Below are 21,640 nucleotides of genomic sequence, written 5' to 3'. Positions count from 1 at the left end.
TCAAAATTTTCCTGGGGGGATATCCTTCCCAGACCCCCCCCAAAAAAAAAAAAAAAAAAAAAAAAAAAAAATATATATATATATATATATATATATATATATATATATATATATATAATTATTATTTTTTTTTTTGTGATATTTTTGTTTGGTGGTATGCCGTGGGATTTTTCAAATGTAAAATATGTGCCGTGGCTCAAGAAAGGTTGGGAAACACTGTTATAAGTACCTTTTTTTTTTGTAACTCCGTGGTACTGTCCTCACCTTGAGGATGGAACAGTTAACAGCTATTTGGAAGCTTTAAGATTAGAGGGGGAGAATATTCAGGCTAAGGAACCTGGATATGGGTTATGGTTTGGGTGTCTGTATAGTGGTTGCCAATGGCATTATTTATGTTTGTCTCACGTCAGTTTTATTTTTTCCTTTCTGCAAATGCTTTCAAATGTTGGGGAAATTGAACACCAGCTATACAAAATGTCTAATGAGATAAAAATTAAAATCATACCATGGAATTGCAGAGGGCTACAAAAACTTAAGAAGGTCAAACAAGTCATGAATAGGATTAAATTAATGCAATCTAATATTGTGTTTCTTCAAGAAACCCACCTGATGTACAGTGATGATCTGAAAATTAGGAGGAGGTGGAGAGGTAATGTCTACTCTGCACCATTTAACTCTCAAGCGAGAGGTGTTACTATTTTGGTTCATGAGTCTATACCATTACAGGTGAATAAGGTTATTAAAGACAAATTTGGACAATACCTTATTATTCAGGGAAATCTACTGAAGGAACAAGTAGTTTTGGCAAATATTTATGCACCAAATACTGATGATCCCAACTTTTTTCAAAACCTGTTTCTTATTTTATCCGCTCTTCCTGGTAAGTGTGTAGTGGCAGTACACTAGATCCGGTGAGGGACAGGAGCTCGGGAGTTGACCAGTCTCCCGTTCGTAGTAGGGCAATAATACATCACTTCATGAAAGAATTGAATCTAATTGATATCTGGAAGGAAGAAAATCCTGATGATTTAAAGTTTTCATGTTACTCCGGTGTACACAAGTCCTATTCAAGAATTGACTTCTTTTTGATATCAGCAGAACTAAGGTATAGAATCAAGGAATGCACTTATGATGCCATCCTAATTTCAGACCATGCCCCAAATTCATTAGTATATTGGGATCTGAAATAGGTGAGAGATGCTAAGACTTGACATTGCAAACAAAAATGGTTGGCTGACCCCGGCTTCGTCGCCTTCCTGGACGAACAAATCAGTTTCTATTTTGAAATGAATACAACAGAAACTATAGCGAGTATAAGATGGGAAGTAGGGGTCGACCGATATGGTTTTTTAATTTTTATTTATTTATTTTTTGGGGGCCGATATCGATATCTAATGGCTTAGGATGACTGATAATCGATATTTGGCCGATATTCTGGGCCGGTATTTGTTTATCATATTTGGCTGTTGCAATAACAAAATTACATTATGGAAATATACTGAATTTGTTTGTAAATATCTTCTTTGAGAAACAACAGGCAACATAGTGTTAAGGATGTTTTTTTTTTATTGAGAAATTGAAAACTAGAGAACTTTCTGTAGGCTACTGCTGAAAATGTAAAGTAACAAAAAACCACACTGCTTTAAATCCATAGACTCCAAAATGATTGAGAAAAAGTAGAAAAAAAAATAGAAATCTTTCTGCATTGTTGAAAATGTTAAGTAACAAAAACACAGTCTTAAGTCCATAGACTTCAAATGTTTAGAACAGAACAACATTCAATGCAATCAGTACTCCCAGTTCAGAAGGACTAAATTGTAGTACAGGAAGCAGAGGGTCTATGCTGTTCCCCCTAATAGCTGGCTTGGTTGTTTGTTTGTTTTTTTTTCCCCATATATGGCCCCCACCTCACTGAATACTCTTTCACTAGGAACAGATGAAGGAGGAGGGCCTAGGCATTTCCTCGCTTCATCTGCCAGTGTCGGAAATCTGCTCAGGTTTTGCCTCCACCGATCCACTGGTTTCCCATTGGGGTGATCCATCATTGGCTCTCTTAGGTAGTGCTGAAGCTCATCTTCCAGAGTAACAATTGTTGTTGATGTTGCTTGTGTGTGTCTTCCAAATAAAGTGTCATACATCTGATCAACAAGCCTTCCTTGTCGTGGCTGAGCCACCTTTGGTCTTTTTGCACAACTTGATGCTGTTAGAGCTCCATCTCCTCCTCCTTCCTGTGTCTCTTCTGTTGGCCCACTGACAGAAGCCTCTCCCAGGCCCTGCATGTCTTCAAGCCGCCATTTCCTGGCCTTTGTCAGTGTGTCCTGTAAGGTGAAAGCATGATGCTTATATCGAGGGTCCAGTAAACAGGCAAGAACCACACATGGAACACCCTCCACTTTGGCAAAGCATCAATTTAGGCTCTCCAGCATTTCTTGCTGCATGGTCTGGATTCCCAATGTGGAGGGCCCCTCATCCTTCAGGAGCATCCTCAGGACCTGAACACTTGGGATCACACATGACATTGAGCTCTGATAGTGACTCATTTGAAGAGTCACCTCCTTTATTGGTGTAAGAGTGTCAACTAGGTTTGAAACAATCCACCACTGGTCAGCGTTGAGAGATGTAACCCCCCCCCCCCCCCCCCCCCCCCCATACACACACTCAGTGGCATAAATGTTTAACACTCTTTTGTTCTAACATTCTGGCTAACATGTGAAGTGTTGAGTTCTAGTGAGTCGGAGTTGATTGAATCAGTCCATGTTGAGGAAGGTCCGAGTCTTTTTGTATTCCTGATAGACATCATCTGGCTTCGGTGGAATGAGAAAAGTGCTTCACACAGGTCTTAAGCATTGCAATGACATTTATGACTGACCTCTGACTAGCTATTCCATCAATTACAACAAGCTGCAATGTATGAGCACAGCAACTGAAATCTGTGACTTCAGCTACACGCATTCCTTTGATCATATTAGATCCACTATCTCTCAGAACAAGAGTCACACGATCTTTCTCCACACCCCATTCCTCCATCATGCTCAAGAACAACTCACTGATGTAGTCTCCTATATGAGGCCCATCCACAGATTTTGTGTTCAGGACAACTTGCTGTCGCTTCCAATCAGCATCGATAAAATGGCAGGTGAGACCCCTCAACGATGCAGTCGATCCTGTCCAGCAGTCAGTAGTAAAAGACAAGTGTTTCTCAGCAAACTCAGGAGTGAGTATAGATTTGACCTTTTCTTTACTCTGATTACAGATGGAGGGTATTACTTCAGTGCAATTAAAATTTCTCCCTCTTTAAATGGTAATGTTGTTCAGCAGTACTCCTAAGGCGTCTAAATCCAATGTCGCTGACCATGGTGAAAGGCTGATTGTCAGTTGCAATCATTTCAGCAATCACCTTGTCAAGATTCTTTGACCTCTTGTCTGTATCCTTCCACTTTAGTTGATGGTCATACACCTGTACAAGAGTGGGTTGAACGGCAGTTTTAGAAGTGGAGGATGTCATCTTTTGTTTTGCCTGTGTGGCCTGATAGAGATTGGCATGATGAACTTTTAGATGAGACCACGTGTTTGAAGTATTTTTTGTTTTTGATGTCTCAGAGACTAGCTTCACAGTGCTGTTGCATTCCTTGCACGATGCAGTTCCTGGTGGTTGTTCTGTAAAGTGTTTCCAAATCACACTTTATGGTCCACTTTTTTGTCCAGACATCTGTAATGAATTAGAAAGCAATTATGAATTGAATGCAAATGTTTAATTAAACAGTGTGTGTGTGTGTGTTCTGTTGTAGGCTAGGCTTTGTAGTAGTCAAAGTGCAGCAGAATAACACAACTAAAATCATGTTTTTATTGACATTAGTATTAGTGTAGCCTATGCCTATTTTAACATGGCCATTATCATACAGCAAATTTCCATGGTTATTTATTCTGCAGCTTGTTACATTCATCATAGTTTTTGAATTAAATACCTACGTTACAGTAGCCTAAATTTATTTTCACAGATGCATAGCCAGGACATAGCAGAAGAAGCAGATAATAGGCTACTGTTAATTCGTCTATGCCTAGGCCTACTATGTACGGTATGCTATTCTCCACGCTGATAGGCTGCTGACAAGATGCATGCACTCCCCGGGAAGTGCGTGCGACTCACAAGCTCAGAATGCAGAGAGCTGTGGGACGTTGTGTGTGTGTGTGTGTGCGCGCAGCAGCGAGAGGGACTTGTGTCTACTGCAATGACCTACAATGTGAATAAAAATATTCACGTACATGTAATCTATTCAATGTCCCTAAAGTAGAATTAGTTAAAGTTAGTCTGCTTAGTATTATTTGAGTTCGTGCGAGAGCAACATGCCAAACAGCAGGAGTAAAAAAAAAAAAAACAATGAGTAACATTAGATTTTTAGGCTATGGCATTACAACAACCTTCCGTAAGTGGAAGCGGACCCCCTATTTCTACAGGAGCAGAGGTCTAATTATAAAGCGAGAACACGTTTCATGTGGATTTTCCCCTTTAGGTTATGATACGTCTGAAAAGTGACAGGCAGTAGGGTCTATGATTTGACCAAGAGACAGAAGTTAGCCTACGTTACCAAATGCCAGCTGACTGACTGAGAACTCTATATGAGATTTAACCTGCTATGACCTAAATTTAAACAACGTAGACTAAGCTACGCAATAAAATGAAAATAGTCACGGGCACTGGCCATGCTAAAAGACTGCTAGTATTCTCTCGTAATAGCTAACGTAAGGCTAAGTTAAACCAAGGCAAGGCTACTCTACATTTCACTAACGTTACAACATCAGATTCATTTTGAGGTATACAGGCTTACTTAAACCTGCCTATGTTATTTTGCCAAAAGAGGTGTTAAACCTACCTGTTCCATTTCTTGGATGTCCCGTGAATTAATTTCTTCCTCCACAGGCTGAGCCATGTTTCCAAGTGTCTTTGCTGGGTGGGCAGCCTATGTTTTGGTTATATTCCCAACCGAACCACAGTAGGCTAAAGTGGTTTTATGGTAGGCTTATTACAAAATAAACAGTTTAATTAATTTGACGTTTATAAAACAGACAGTCATACTTTTTAGTTGCAGTACATTTGACCAAGCTGTATGCCTACATTGGATTTAACATGAGGGCGCATTTAGACAAATGTCGGCAAAGACTGATATGACGAGGCCAATACCGATATGGACCGGTAAGTGAAAAATGGCCCAAAAACCTCTAACGGGAAGCCTTTAAGGCCTTTATCAGGGGCCAAATAATCAGCATTACTAGTTCTAAAGCAAAACAGACATTTCAAAATGCAAAAAATTTAGAGGCAAAAATAAGGGTATTAGAAAATGAGCATTACCAAACAAGGTTCCCAGAATCCTGTCAAAGTCTATTGCTGCATAGAGCACAATATAATGAACTATCTGCATCAAAAGCGATGGCCAGTCTGCTGTGACTTAAGCAAACATTCTATGATCAGGGAGAAAAACCTGGGAAAGTGTTAGCATGGCGCCTCAAGCAGTTACAGAGTGAAAGCTCTATCACCTCATTGCAGAATGGCCAAGGAGAAACCATTGTAGACCCAACAGAAATAAATGAAACTTTCAGGAAATTTTATAAAGGACTCTATATTTCAGAAATAAATCCACGACAATTTGGAGCTAAAAGCCTTTCTAGATAGAATAAATATACCCATTATACCAGAAGCTCTTAGGGCTACTTTAGAGAAAGATATTACAGTAGAGGAACGATCTGCAGCAATTGATAGTATTACAACAGGGAAAATGCCGGGGCCCAACAGCCTTCCGATTGAAATTTATAAGAAATTTAAAAACAAATTCCTGACTCCGCTTTTAGAAATGTTTTATAGAGTCCTTTCAAAATGGTACCTTGCCATCATCTTTAAGAGGAGCATTGATCACCCTTCTCCCAAAGCCAGGTAAACCAAATAATAAATGTGAAAACTTGAGGCCAGTCAGTCTTCTAAAAGCAGATTTAAAAATGCTGAGTAAGATTTTAGCTAGAAGGATTGAAAAAACATTGCCAAAGATAATTGGGAGGGATCAGAATGGTTTCATCCATGGCAGACAAGGCTTCCACAACATTGGAAGGCTTCTGAATATCCTTCATAATCAAAAGGGGGCAACAGATACTGCCCTACTGTCACTGAACGCTGAAAAGGCCTTTGACCGAGTTGAATGGTCCTATCTGTTTGAGATTCTGGCACACTTTGGCTTGGGAGAGAATTTTTGTAGTTGGATAAGATTTACTTTATAAGGAACCATTTGCAGAAATTTTGACTAATAATAATATTTTGAAAATTATCAAAATAAATCGAGGGTGTAGACAGGGGGACCCTCTGTCCCCACTGCTGTTCGTTATGACAATTGAACCGCTGGCAGTTGCAGTAAGGTCACACAATGATGTTTCTGGAATAACCATAGGACAGAGGGAACACCATTTGGCTTTATATGCGGCTGATGTAATTATTTTTCTCAAAAATATAAATAAATCTATCCCTGCCTTGCTAGACTTGATTGGGGAATTTGGCAAGATCTCAGGTTATAAGATTAAGAAATCTAAAACAGCAATTATGCTATTAAACCAAGAAGAAAGGGAAAATCCACCTGAAGTAGCTGCACAATTTAAAGTTGTCAACTGCTTCACTTATTTAGGCATTCAAATTGTACCAATGCTCAATAATATTATAGAAACTAATTATAGACCAGTTGTGCAAGAGATAGCAGACTCTTTAGATAGATGGGCATCTTTCCCAATGTCGTTAATGGGGAACATAAATACTCTCAAGATGAATATACTTCCTAAGTTGTATTTATTTCAAAATTTACTACTGCCACTACCAAGCAATTTATTCTCCCGTCTAAAGACACTTTTTATCAGGTTTTTATGGAATAATAGACGCCCCAGGTTGCGCCTATCATTGCTATACTTGCCTTATGATAGAGGGGGGGGCTTAAAGGGATAGTTCGGGATTTTTGACATGAATCTGTATGGCATCCCCATCAATAGTGTCGTGCAAACACACTGACTTACCCCTGACAGCATCCTGTGAGTCCAGTTCTTGTCCAGTTTTGGTCCAGACGAAAGTAGTCCGGTAAGTTTGTTGGGGTCACGAAAGTAAAACGTTTTTCGTCTCAAAACAGTATGTGTTCAAAAGAGTGATATATTTGCATCACAAAACCGTTGCCAAATAAAAAGTCAGACCTCGAAATCGCTTGGCACTATTTTCTCTCCCTTCTTATCACTGCGCGCTGCCTGCTTCATCCAGCTGTGGCTCCAGCTTCAAGGATAAGCTGGAGCCGCATAAGTAGGAGTCCCGGCGGGTGGTTTGTATTCGATTCGTTTATATCCCGACCTTGTCAGCTGTCAGATTTATGTTCATGGACCCGGTAAGCTGGTAAATAATATTTATTTATTTTTTTCTTTACCAAATTCTAACAGAAAACGAGAGCGCCCGAAAGGGAAAACCAAGCCGAGCTGCCTCACGGCTGTAATGCAAATTGCTTTCCTCCTCAGTATACAAGTGCGCTTCCATGGCAGGGAAAAAGAAACTACCACTGCTGCCTATGTAGTGCCCTATTTATACAAATAGGAGTCATTCAGGATTCAGCCATGTTTTTGCTCCGTGTCATGGCTGAATCCTGAATGACTCCTATTTGTATAAATAGGGCACTACATAGGCAGCAGTGGTAGTTTCTTTTTCCCTGCCATGGAAGCGCACTTGTATACTGAGGAGGAAAGCAATTTGCATTACAGCCATGAGGCGGCTCGGCTCGGTTTTCCCTTTCGGGCACTCTTGTTTTCTGTTAGAATTTAGTAAAGAAAAAAAAAATTATTTACCAGCTTACCGGGTCCATGAACATAAATCTGACAGCTGACAAGGTCGGGATATAAACGAATCGAATACAAACCACCCGCCGGGACTCCTACTTATGCGGCTCCAGCTTATCCTTGAAGCTGGAGCCACAGCTGGATGAAGCAGGCAGCGCGCAGTGATAAGAAGGGAGAGAAAATAGTGCCAAGCGATTTCGAGGTCTGACTTTTTATTTGGCAACGGTTTTGTGATGCAAATATATCACTCTTTTGAACACATACTGTTTTGAGACGAAAAACGTTTTACTTTCGTGACCCCAACAAACTTACCGGACTACTTTCGTCTGGACCAAAACTGGACAAGAACTGGACTCACAGGATGCTGTCAGGGGTAAGTCAGTGTGTTTGCACGACACTATTGATGGGGATGCCATACAGATTCATGTCAAAAATCCCGAACTATCCCTTTAAGGTCTCAAACCTACTACGGTACTATTGGGCTGCACAGTTGAGAACGCTGATGTTCTACTACACAGAGGATGCTCCACTGTGGAGGGAGATGTAAAGTTATAGGTTGAAGCTGCCTTTACCTGTTTACTTCTCATCTCATCTCATTATCTGTAGCTGCTTTATCCTGTTCTACAGGGTCGCAGGCAAGCTGGAGCCTATCCCAGCTGACTACGGGCGAAAGGCGGGGTACATCCTGGACAAGTCGCCAGGTCATCACAGGGCTGACACATAGACACAGACAACCATTCACACTCACATTCACACCTACGGTCAATTTAGAGTCACCAGTTAACCTAACCTGCATGTCTTTGGACTGTGGTGGAAACCGGAGCACCCGGAGGAAACCCACGCGGACACGGGGAGAACATGCAAACTCCGCACAGAAAGGCCCTCACCGGCCACAGGGCTCGAACTTGGACCTTCTTGCTGTGAGGCGATAGCGCTAACCACTACACCACCGTGCCGCCCAGCTGAAGCAGTGGTCAGAACAAATGCAAATTTGCACGATTGAAAAGCCATTTCAGTGCAGAGAAAAAAAACACAGGATGGTTACATTTGTGTGGGTTTTTTTGCCTTTGTGTTGTCTTAAATTAGATGGATCATGCATGACTCTCTCAATAAACCCTTTTTAAAGTCTGAATAATTATGTTATATCCAGATGTCTGAGACCACATTGAAAACCTGTTGTTGTTTTTTTCATTTAGAATTGGAAATAAACAGAAGGTTTTATAATTTTTCAGATATTTGAATCAAAGAAAGTAAATGTTCAATATCTTGATTCTGCATTATTTCTACGTCCCTATTTAAATGTAAGCAAACTTGCTTTATAAAAAATGGTCAGATTTTTGTCCAGAACAGGGGACATGCCAAATACTATGAAACTACTTTACTTTTCTCTCAAGTTGTTGTTAAAAATATATAATTTGTAATGAAAATTGTTGTGTTAAACTAGAAAAGAATACAAAATTGAGGGGGGCGGCACGGTGGTGTAGTGGTTAGTGCTGTCGCCTCACAGCAAGAAGGTCCTGGGTTCGAGCCCCGTGGCCGGTGAGGGCCTTTCTGTGCGGAGTTTGCATGTTCTCCCCGTGTCCGCGTGGGTTTCCTCCGGGTGCTCCGGTTTCCCCCACAGTCCAAAGACATGCAGGTTAGGTTAACTGGTGACTCTAAATTGACCGTAGGTGTGAATGTGAGTGTGAATGGTTGTCTGTGTCTATGTGTCAGCCCTGTGATGACCTGGCGACTTGTCCAGGGTGTACCCCGCCTTTCGCCCGTAGTCAGCTGGGATAGGCTCCAGCTTGCCTGCGACCCTGTAGAACAGGATAAAGCGGCTAGAGATAATGAGATGAGACAAAATTGAAGGGCTTTTATTAGTGCTGTCAGACTTTTGGATCCCAGTGTATCTGATGGACCGGATGGACATTTATGATGGACTTTCATTTATGTTCATTTTATAACATTTTGTATCAAGTCAGCTGCTACATTCAGCTGGTAGCTTATAAATCTAAATATTTCTCCAGATGGCAGTTAAATATCAGTTCACTGTCCACAGTCTACTACACGTTTTATCACTGATGCCGTTAGCCTTGAACCCTCCCATCCAGCAACATATGCAAATGTTTTTGTGGTAACATTCTGTTTTCTGTCTGACTGTTAGGATTTTCTTGTTAGGAGTGTCATTACCTCTGAGATTAAGGGTGTATTCAGACCAGGATAGTTCGATAGTTCACTTGCTTTGGTCCGAACCAAATGTTTTTTTTTATTTTTTCATTTTGGTGCGGTTCGCTTTCACACTGTACATTTTAGTAAGCGGACCAAAATCTGTCAACAAAGCCACGCGCCCTGAGGTCGTTCAGCTATTGGTCAGAGACGACACGCGCACAAAGCGTTAAGTTCAAAAGTAGTCATGGAGGCTTTCTGTGCTGTTATTCTTTTTAATGTCATCAAAGCTATATGTTTTTTCCAGTTTTTACTGTTTTCACAATTGTGCGATTACTATGCTGTTGTACAAGTAATTTATCAACGACAACGACAAAGGGCAAGGCGGCTACGGAGGATAGCGCTGATGAGCGCACATCATGTTGTGACAGTTCTGGCTCTTCAAGCAAGACGGAGGAGGTATGTGTCGGGATATTCGCCTTATCCATCGTAATAGATGAATTTCTTTTTTGCGTCGCTAGTACCGCCACGTTTTGAAAGAATGTCCCTGATTTTAATGTAGGTCTGACGGAGTTTCTTCACTTTTAGCCGACGTTGTTCTGGGGAGCGCGTGAACCCCTTCTCCTTCATTTTCTCACTGAATACAGCAAACACGTCGGCATTTTTGTGTGTTCTCTCCAAAAGCTCAGATATGTGGACATCTGCCCATATATCCACAAGGGTACGCGTTTCTTCCTCGGCCCACGTTTGCCCCCTACTCATTTTTTGTACTCTGTAGTCTAGCCTACCACTAGTCTGAATGACTGAACGACTGTTGTAAGGTTCCCTTGATAACCGAAACAGTGTTTGCACTTTGCGGTGGAGTGTCAAGACTCTGTTTCCCATAATGCTCGACAAACGACGGAAGCTCCCGAGGTACAAAAAAGCAAAACTGTCGGATTAGGTCCGGTCTGCTTTCACACCTCCAAAAGGTCTGCACCAGGGTTCCTTTGGTCCGGACCGAGTCCGACCTTGCAGCTCAGTCTCGGTCCGCTTGTTTGGTCCGGACCAGAGTTCGGTGGTTTGTATTCAGACCAACCCAAAAGGTCCGGACCAAGGGAAATTTGGTTCATTTGGTCCGGACCAAACAACGTAGGTGTGAATACGCCCTAAGTTTCCTGCTTCTTTATCCCACCCTTCAGCTTCGTTCCCATACTTTTCAAAACAAAGTTGTACCCATGCTGCTTATCAGGACTTTATCAGTCTGAATGAACAAACACATGCTATATGTACACCATGTTCAGTAAGACCACTGACAGGTTCTTGGAAAACAAACTAGCCAGACAAAAAATATTCTGCATTTTGTATTGTGCTGCCATTAGTAGAAGCATTAATCCTTTTTTTTTTCCTCTAGAAAACGCTGGCATCTCTTTCCTCCTGATGATACAGAATGTATGTACCCAACACGTATACCATATGAGGAGTCCAGCGTGTTCAGTCAGGTCAACATAATACATCCAGACATGCGCCAATTCCCTGCTTTCCGAAGAGCTAGAGCCCACTGTGTCACGCTGGAGCCGGGTCAGGTAAAGAGCAGTTTGGTTAGGTAATTCAAGCTCAAAAAAGTCGTAACAGTCACTTAGGGATAGAGCTAGAGCATGTGACCTTTTTTTTGCTGAAAAATGAAACATCCTTTATTGAGATAGTAAAAAATAAATTGTCTAAAACCTGGTGTTTTTACTGCAGTGTCACCAGTTGGCAGGACAAAAAAAAAGTTATTCATGAATGATTTGGAGTTTTTTTTTTTAACAAATAAGGTTTTTACAATCAAATATTTTTTGGGATTTTTTTTGTTTGTTTTTATCCCTCGCTGGCCGAAAGGCCCGAAGGGGGATAATGTCATGGCGATGTCCGTCCATCATCCATCCATCCATCCTGGGAAGGGTACTCACCTTCTGAAATCAACTCCTCTCACAATTTTGGAGGAATTTCATGAAACTTTACAGGATTCTTTGTTATATGTCGGTAATACGCATTTTGCAATTTTGTTCAGTTCAATCGCATTTTACCAGAGTTATGGCCTTATAGCATAGATATAGTTGCCAGCGGGGGATATTGTGCTCTCAGAGCACTCTTGTTTTATACGATCTATTAATTTTAATTGCCTTTTTAAACGGGGGTGGCACGGTGGTGTAGTGGTTAGCACTGTCGCCTCACAGCAAGAAGGTCCTGGGTTCGAGCCCAGTGGCCGGTGAGGGCCTTTCTGTGTGGAGTTTGCATGTTCTCCCCGTGTCCGCGTGGGTTTCCTCCGGGTGCTCCGGTTTCCCCCACAGTCCAAAGACATGCAGGTTAGGCTAATTGGTGGCTCTAAATTGACCGTAGGTGTGAATGTGAGTGTGAATGGTTGTTTGTCTCTTTGTATCAGCCCTGCGATAACCTGGCGACTTGTCCAGGGTGTACCCCGCCTCTCACCCATAGTCAGCTGGGATAGGTTCCAGCTTGCCTGCGACCCTGTAGAACAGGATAAGTAGCTACAGATAATGGATGGACTTTTTAAATGGTGCCAGAGAGAGGTGCTATATTAAGTTATTATTCTTAATTATTGTTTGCAATCCTAGTTGCCTTTAATCCTAAGACTCTTTGAGTGCTGCTTCTTTTCTCCTCCTTTTCTAACATCCTGCAGTTATAGTACCATCTCAGTGATAATTGGTCAGGTGACTGACTGCTGACTGTCAGTAATTGGATTGACTTGCCATGCTCTATCTAACATTAACCTGAACCTTTCACCAAGCACGTGGTAAACAGCACAGTCACACTGATGTACACAGTAATGCTTTACTTTTCGTTAGAGCCTTCTCTAGGGGCAGCAGCTAATTCTAACTTCATAAGACATGTTGTTCATGGAGTCTCCTTGAATGAATTGGTAACACAGCAATCTACACAAGGGAGGGAGTGCTGTTCAACTGGCACCACTTAGGCTACGTTTACATTAGACCGTATCTGTCTCGTTTTCTTCGCGGATGCACTGTCCGTTTACATTAAACCACCTGGAAACGCCGGGAAACGGGAATCCGCCAGCGTCCACGTATTCAATCCAGATCGTGTCAGCTCCGGTGCTGTGTAAACATTGAGAATACGCGGATACGCTGTGCTGAGCTCTAGCTGGCGTCTCATTGGACAACGTCACTGTGACATCCACCTTCCTGATTCACTGGCGTTGGTCATGTGACACGACTGCTGAAAAACGGCGCGGACTTCCGCCTTGTATCACCTTTCATTAAAGAGTATAAAAGTATGAAAATACTGCAAATACTGATGCAAATACTGCCCATTGTGTAGTTATGATTGTCTTTAGGCTTGCCATCCTTCCACTTGCAAGTGGTAAGTGATATGCGCTGGGATCACACACACAGCGGCTCAGTCCCAGATCACTGCTTGTTCACTTCACTCGCGTGCTCTGTGAGCTGCGCAAGGCCGGAGTGCGCACCCTCCAGAGGGCACTCGCTGTTCAGGGCGGAGTGATTTGGAGCGCAGGATGCCTGCGGAGCCGAGCGTATCCGTGTATTGGTATTGCTGTGTGCACGCAAATCGTGTATTGGTGTTGCTGTGTGCACACTAATCGTTTTAAAAACGTTAATCTGATGATCCGCTGATACGGTCTAATGTAAACATGGGCTTAATCTTCTTCCTCAAAGTGTTTGTAATAACTGTATGCACCCAAAAAGATCTCCAGAACTATATTGCTGCATCAATTCCCATTTGAAATATTAGTTATCAGAAATAACATCCTAATGCAAATACCTCAACTGAACGATATTCAGTATGTTTATACAATTTTTCTACTATTTTTCTATTTATTCACTCTCACTGGTTCTCCTCATCACATGACTGCTTCAACCTTACACATAACACACATACTTAACACACATACTTCCTCCCAGACCCAGGAAGCCAACTGCATCTTTTCAAACTGCTGCTCATGGTACATCACACCGAGCAAAGCGCTATTTACCTTCTTCCACATACACAAGCTCACAAACAACCACCACTGGTTAGTGTCACTCTGACAGAGGAGAGAGTAACTCCATTCCTAACATCCTTTGCAGGTACGAATGAAGAACTTGTGTTTTTGAGTGTCAGAATGACATGAGAAAAGGAATCTCATTTTTGAGTATTGACAAAATTAATATAAAATTGAACTTATGGTTACCTAAAGTAGTTACATTTCTGGACGGGCCAGTGGTGTAGTGGTTAGGACTGTCGCCTCACAGCAAGAAGGTTCTGGGTTCAAGCCGACAAGGGTCTTTCTTTGTGGAGTTTGCATGTTCTCCCCGTGTCTGCGTGGGTTTCCTCCGGGTGCTCCGGTTTTCCCCACAGTTCAAAGACATGCGGTTAGGTTAACATGGGATGGCTTTGGGCTGAAGTGCCCTTGAGCAAGGCACTTCACCCCCAACTGCTCCCCGGGTGTTGTAGCAGAGCTGCCCACTGCTCTGGGTATGTGTGTGTGCTCATTGCTTACTTGTGTGTGCGCGTGTGTTCACTGCTTCAGATGGGTTAAATGCAGAGGATGAATTTCACTGTGCTTGAGTGTGCGTGCAACAAATAAAGTCTTCTTTTTTCTTCTTCTTCTTCTTCTTCTTTTTCTTCTATTAGATCACCATGATCCATCATGAGGTCATGTCCAGAACAGGGGTAGGTTTCCCGATAACGTTGCCCTTCAGGGCTAAAGAGCGAGTTGAGAGACTCTCTTAAGCAACGAATGTTGTCTCTGTAAGTGGCTTTCCCGAACTCACTCGTAAGGAGTCTAAAGAGCAACAGGACGAAGAGCTTTTTTTGCAACGCACGTCCCTGATATAGGCATTAATAGTTGCTAAACGCAATCGTACTGTCATTGCTGAAGGCATTAGTAGTTGCTAAATTCAGTCAATAAGGTCACATGGCGTTTGTTTTTAACCAAAATCTAATTATATATAAAGTGTTTAAAACAAGTTAATATATAGTATCATCTGGAAGCATTACATATATAATGTAGTAGTTAATTAATTAAATAATTTTATGGTTTGGGGAATTTTTTTTTTAATTCCCAGCGTGTTTTTAAGAAGAAGAAGAAAGAAGAAACCTTTATTTGTCACATGCACACTTCAAGCACAGTGAAATTCATCCTCTGCATTTAACCCATCTGAAGCAGTGAACACACGCGCGCACACATCCAGAGCAGTGGGCAGCCACACACAGTGCCCGGGGAGCAGTCAGGGGTTCGGTACCTTGCTCAAGGGCACCTCAGCCCAAGGCCGTCTCACGTTAACCTAACCGCATGTCTTTGGACTGTGGGGGAAACCGGAGCACCCAGAGGAAACCCACGCAGACACGGGGAGAACATGCAAACTCTGAACAGAAAGGCCCTCGTCGACCGCTGGGTTCGAACCCGGAACCTTCTTGCTGTGAGGCGACCATGCTAACCAGGAACAGTATACATTTTGTGCTGAGTGCAAGCAGGGACTCCGGCAAAACTACCTATGACAGCATAACTAAAAGGGGAGAGCCAGAAGGTAACACAGGCATGAGGGAGCCCCGGAACATAAAGCAGCAGCCACTACACCGTCAACATACTCGAGTGAGCAAGCGAGTGTGGGACTGACAGCATCCATACATCCCAGTTTACCAAAACACACTATGTCTGAGGACCCTCCAGATCTACACCTTTACCTCATAAACACCATTAACAAAAGGCTTGACTAAACAGATTTTTTCAGCCTAGACTTAAACTCTGAGACTGTGTCTGATTCCCGAACACTACTTGGAAGGCTGTTCCATAACTGTGGGGCTTTGTAAGAAAAGGCTCTGCCCCCTGATGTAGCCTTCACTATACGAGGTACCAGCAGATAGCCTGCACCTTTTGATCTAAGCAGGCATGGCTGGTCATAGAGGAGCAGAAGTTCACTCAGGTACTGTGGTGCGAGATCATTCAGTGCTTTAAAGGTCAATAGTAATATTTTATAATCAATACGAAACTTGACTGGGAGCCAATGCAGTGTGGATAAGACAGGGGTGATGTGGTCATATTTTCTAGTTCTAGTAAGGACTCTTGCTGCTGCATTTTGAACTAACTGGAGCTTGTTTATGCACTTATTGGAACATCCAGATAGTAAGGCATTACAGTAATCCAACCTGGAGGTAACAAAAGCATGAACTAGTTTTTCTGCGTCATGTAGTGACATTAAATTTCTTATCTTGGCAATATTTCTGAGATGAAAGAAAGCTATCCAGGTAATGTTATCAGTGTGAGTTTCAAATGAAAGACTGGGGTCAATAATCACCCCGAGGTATTTTACTGCTGCACGTAAAGAAACAGAAAGGCCATCCAGAGTTACTGTGTAATCAGACTTACTTCTAGCTGCATGTGGTCCTAGTACAAGTACTTCTTCTTTCTTGTCAGAGTTAAGCAGAAGGAAGTTAATAAGCATCCAGTGTGTAATGTCCTTTACACATTCCTCAATTCTGTTTAGCTGGTGTCTCTCATCTGGTTTTGCAGAAACGTACAACTGTGTGTCATCAGCATAACAGTGGAAACTAATACCATGCTTTTGAATGATATCACCCGGAGGTAACATATATAAAGAAAAAAAGCAGTGGACCCAAGACAGAACCTTGTGGAATACCAAACTATACCTCAGTATGTCTAGAAAAATCACCATTTACATCAACATACTGATGGCGATCAGTTAAATAAGAGCTGAGCCAGGAGAGGGCCGTTCCCTTAACTCCCCCAACATTTTCTAGTCTATCCAGAAGAATGGCGTGATCAATGGTATCAAATGCTGCACTCAGGTCAAGCAACACAAGCAGCGTGACACAGCCCTGATCAGACGCCAACAGTAGGTCATTTACTACTTTAACCAGTGCTGTCTCTGTGCTGTGATGAGATCTAAATCCTGACTGATACATTTCATGGATGCTATTCCTGTGTAAATATGAGCATAACTGCTGTGCCACAGCTTTTTCAAGGATCTTGGAGATAAAGGGGAGGTTTGATATTGGCCGATAATTGGACAGCTGACAGGGATCAAGGTCAGGTTTTTTAATCAGGGGTTTGATAACTGCTACTTTAAAGGATTTGGGTACATAGCCAATCGTAAGAGAAGAATTTATTATTTTTAGAAGCAGTTCAATTACTTCAGGCATTATCTGTTTGAATAGACGTGGATAAGGGATCTCATACACAAGTTTTGATGCGGAGATTAATGAAAGTAGTTCGATTTCTCTAAGGGGAGTAAAACATTCTAATTGCTGATCTGATACAGTTATTTGTTAACTACAGGGTTACTTAAATTGTCACTTAAGTTGTCTGACCTTAAATTAGTAGTTTTGTATTTTTTGTCAGATATTTTCAATTTTGTCATTGAAAAAATTCATGAAGTTGTTGCGACAACATACTGCAGGTGTGCATGTGTCTATAGTGGTCTTTTTCCTGGTTAATTTTGCTACAGTATTAAATAGGAATCTAGGATTAATTTTGTTATCTTCTATTAGGGAGGAGAGATATGTTGATCTAGCAGCACTAAGAGCTTTTCTATACTTCAGGAAGCTCTCCTTCCACGCTAATTTGAACGCTACCAATTTTGTTTGACGCCATTAATGTTCCAATTTTCAAGTGGTCTGTTTTAAAGTGCGAGTGTCATCGTTATACCAGCATGCTAATTTTTTCTCTCTGACCGTTTTCCTTTTAAGAGGAGCTACATTATCTAAAGTATGGCGGAACATTGACTCTAAGCATTCAGTTGCCTGATCAAGTTCTGCGGGGGCTGACAGTGACCCAGTCAAAGTTGATAACTCTGGGAGATCATTTATAAAGCTCTGTGCAGTAGTTGACATGAATATACGTTTAATACAGTAGCGTGGTGAGGTGCATATATTATTACTCGGATATATTTTGAATGAGATGAGATAATGATCTGTTAACTTCAGACTGTGGAACTGTGACCTATATTTTCTATGTTTAACCTGAATGTGTTAGTATTAGATCGAGAGTTTGACCACCATTATGGGTCGGTCCTATGGCATTCTGATTAACCCCTACTGAATCTAAAATGGACACACGCTGTTTTCAAAGGGTCTTCTGGCTTATCGAAGTGAAATATTAAAATCTCCGGCAATTAAAGCTTTGTCTAAGGAAATAACCAGGTCTGAGATGAAATCCGCAAATTCAGAAAGGAACTCAGAATATGGGGGGGGGCTGTAAATAATAAGTAACAGAATTAACTGGGTAGACTTATTTTTCAAGGCTACATACATTATATTAGTGTGAAGAACTTCAAATGAATTCAATTTATAACCAGGTTTTTGTGTTACACCTAGATAATCATTATAAATAACCGCGACGCGTCCTCCTCTGCCAGTTAGACGAGACTGGTGTATATAACTGTATCCAGGAGGACTCGCTTCATTTAATGCTATATATTCATTTGGCTTAATCCATGTTTCTGTTAAACACAGTACATTAAACTCCTGATCAGTAATAAGTTCATTAACAATTAGTGCTTTAGATGTAAGAGATCTAATATTTAATAGCCCCACCTTTAGATCAAAGGTGCTGGCAGCAGCTGTACAGTCAGTATGATCTAATTTTATATTGTTTAGGTTACTGGAACAAACTCTCTGAGTATTTCTACTTTTTTGTTTAGCTCGGGGAACAGACACAGTCTTGATGTAGTGGACCCTGAGTGACAACTCTGTGCAGCTAGCAGACAGTTGGTTTAGCCTGTTTGTCTGCTCCCTGGCCTTGGCTCTGGATTGTCAGAAGTTAACTACGGTAGATCTGTTCTGAGACTATGAGCTATGCTGCAAGAAATGAGAGCATCACCTTCTCGAATGGGCGGCACGGTGGTGTAGTGGTTAGCGCTGTCGCCTCACAGCAAGAAGGTCCAGGTTCGAGCCCCGTGGCCGGCGAGGGCCTTTCTGTGCGGAGTTTGCATGTTCTTCCCGTGTCCGTGTGGGTTTCCTCCGGGTGCTCCGGTTTCCCCCCACAGTCCAAAGACATGCAGGTTAGGTTAACTGGTGACTCTAAATTGACTGTAGGTGTGAATGTGAGTGTGAATGGTTGTCTGTGTCTATGTGTCAGCCCTGTGATGACCTGGCGACTTGTCCAGGGTGTACCCCGCCTTTCGCCCGTAGTCAGCTGGGATAGGCTCCAGCTTGCCTGCGACCCTGTAGAACAGGATAAAGCGGCTAGAGATGATGAGATGAGACCTTCTTGAGTAGGTTGGCTACCGTCCCGCCCAAACAGGCCAGCAGTGCCCTCAAAATTAGTCCAATTATCTATAAATCCCGTACTGTTTTCAGAGCACCACCTGGACAACCAGCAGTTCAGCGACCATAACCTGCTGTAAGCTACATCACCACACCACATTGGGATGGGGCCAGAGCATGCTACAGCATCGGACATCGCCTTCGCTAATTTAAACACCTCTACAAAGTTACTCTTAGTAACCTCAGACTGACGAAGGTGTATATCATTCGCTCCTACATGGATAACTATCTTTGAGAACCTGTGCTTGCCTAGGACTCTAAGATTACCTGCTATGTCTGGTGCCCTGGCTCCTGGTATACACCTGGCTAAAGCTGCCATTAGTCAGGTGCCTTCTCCCTTATAAGTGCACACGCGCAGAAAGAGAGTCTCTCTCTCGCACGCACGCACACAATATTAGAGGTGCAGAAACCTGTCTCATTTATGACAAAAAATGAATCACTCACCTAATGGAGTTAAATTTGATTAAAATGTAGCGATATAAATGTGACATTACGAGATCCATATGTAATTCCATAACATATTGAAAGATATTCATAATGTTTTTCATATGTTTATTCAATAATTAACTCAATGTACTTGCAATGTACAAGAAAAATAATTTCACACCGGCAGCAGATTCGACACCAGTTTCTCCCCTTGACTGTGAAATTCCCTCAGGGTTGCATGCGCATTCTGCGTATTTGGTTGTGAGCGAGTCACTCTGTTTTGAACAAGTGGTCCAGGTCTCTCGTAAATTGAGAACAAACTAAAGGACTACTTGGGCTATGATGTTGTTCGAGAAAACCACGTTAGCTTGACGATGGATCTTAAGAGGTAATTTAAGACACTCTTGGCCTTAAGAGGCTTTTGGGAAACCCACCCCAGTTTATTAAAATGGGCAGAATCTAGTAAAAGTATGGGGGTACTTTTAGCAACAGCTATAAACAAAGTTGTAATAAATAATATATAAATACTTATTTTGTGCTATGAGCACTTTGTTTTACTAAAAATGGCTGAATACTTAAAGAATTAAGGTGATTTGAATGTTAACTATGAGCACATACTGTAGTGTCAAAAAACTGTCACTTTTTTGTGCTATATTTTTGTTTTCCTTCCTCTATTTTCATTAACTGTAGTCTGGTAAACAGGAGCAAAATAATTTATATCTCATCCATATTACTTGTGTGTGTGTGTGCGCGCGCGCACGCACGCACGCATGAATTCCTCTATACCCTCTGCCCCTTTTTTGGATTTCTGTAGCGTTTATGAAGCCTCTTTGCTCACACACTTCGAGACAGGAGATAGTTGCAGTCCAGCATTGCAAGTATATTCTCTGGGAGCACTCGCAGTCTCAACAGCATACTAATGAAGACCAGAGATGTACGGTTCCATTCTCACACAGAGAGCTTAACCCTGTTCCACTGCCCACAAGTGCAAATACACAGCACAAGCTTACAAATAGAGGATACCTGAATATTTTGTGTTTCTCCATGTGTTTGCGTCGCACTTTGTTTCAAAGTTAAAATCCCAAAATAGTTAACTCTTGATAGTTAGACATGAATACACATTTATATAATGACACAAGCAAAAGAAAATTCCCACAGGGTTACCAGAGACTCCTTGCTGCCAACAGCTTATTGTAGACAGGGCCAAAAGTTATCCAGTATCTGCACATTTGCAATTGATGGATCTGTTTCTTAAAACGGAGTTGAGCAGTTTAGACAGTTTGTGGTTATCAGAAGGGAAAGTTTCCATCTAATTACAGCACCCAGTTCATAAATAATGCAGGGTGCGCATAAGAAGGTCATTACAGTATGTATAAATATTATTTCTGACTTGCAGTTACTGTAATACTGACCGTAACAATTAAGTAAGTGTTGAGAAAAGAATGAAAAATGCTTACAGAAAATGAAGAGCTTGCAGGAATAAAGATTGTAATACGATTTAAAGTTTGACCAGGTCCTATACACTTCCATACAGTGCCCTCCACAATTATCGGCACCCCTTGTAAAGCTTGGCTTAAAAAAAAAAAGGTTGGCACTATTATTGGCATCCCTGCATTTAATACTTTGTACAGAGCAGGGCATCTGAGACCATTCCTCTCTACACAGTCTCTCCAGATCATCCAGGGTTCTAGGCCCTCTCTTGTGCACCCTCCTTTTCAGCCCACCCCACAGGTTTTCAGTGAGGTTCAGGTAAGGGGACTGAGATGGCCATGGCAGAAGCTTAATTCTGTGGTCAGCGAACCACTTTTGTGCCAATTTGGACGTTTTCTTTGGATCATTGTCCTGCTGGAAGATCCAGTGATGATCCAGTGACGACCCAGTTTTAGTTTCCTGGCAGAGGCAGCCAGAGTTTGATTTAAAATGTTCTGATATTTCATGGAGT

The 21,640-nt window shown here is 41.9% G+C and overlaps 1 protein-coding gene and 1 pseudogene across 7 annotated transcripts in view; one reads left to right on the top strand and one right to left on the bottom strand.

Annotated features, from left to right (window-relative positions):
* The window catches only part of LOC132891777 (HSPB1-associated protein 1 homolog), a 48,994-nt gene that overhangs the window by 21,185 nt on the left and 6,169 nt on the right, over positions 1 to 21,640 (top strand). For all 7 annotated transcript variants that reach the window (XM_060929706.1, XM_060929707.1, XM_060929708.1 and 4 more), the window contains exon 5: positions 11,381 to 11,552. In XM_060929706.1, coding sequence (XP_060785689.1) covers positions 11,381 to 11,552 — 172 coding nt within the window. The remainder of the gene's footprint in view (positions 1 to 11,380; positions 11,553 to 21,640) is intronic.
* Positions 1,810 to 4,930, bottom strand: LOC132891776 (zinc finger BED domain-containing protein 4-like; annotated as a pseudogene).

This window comes from Neoarius graeffei, chromosome 9, assembly GCF_027579695.1.
Source record: "Neoarius graeffei isolate fNeoGra1 chromosome 9, fNeoGra1.pri, whole genome shotgun sequence".
In the NCBI taxonomy this organism is placed as follows: Eukaryota; Metazoa; Chordata; class Actinopteri; order Siluriformes; family Ariidae; genus Neoarius; species Neoarius graeffei.
This window is presented reverse-complemented; position numbering and strand designations above follow the sequence as displayed.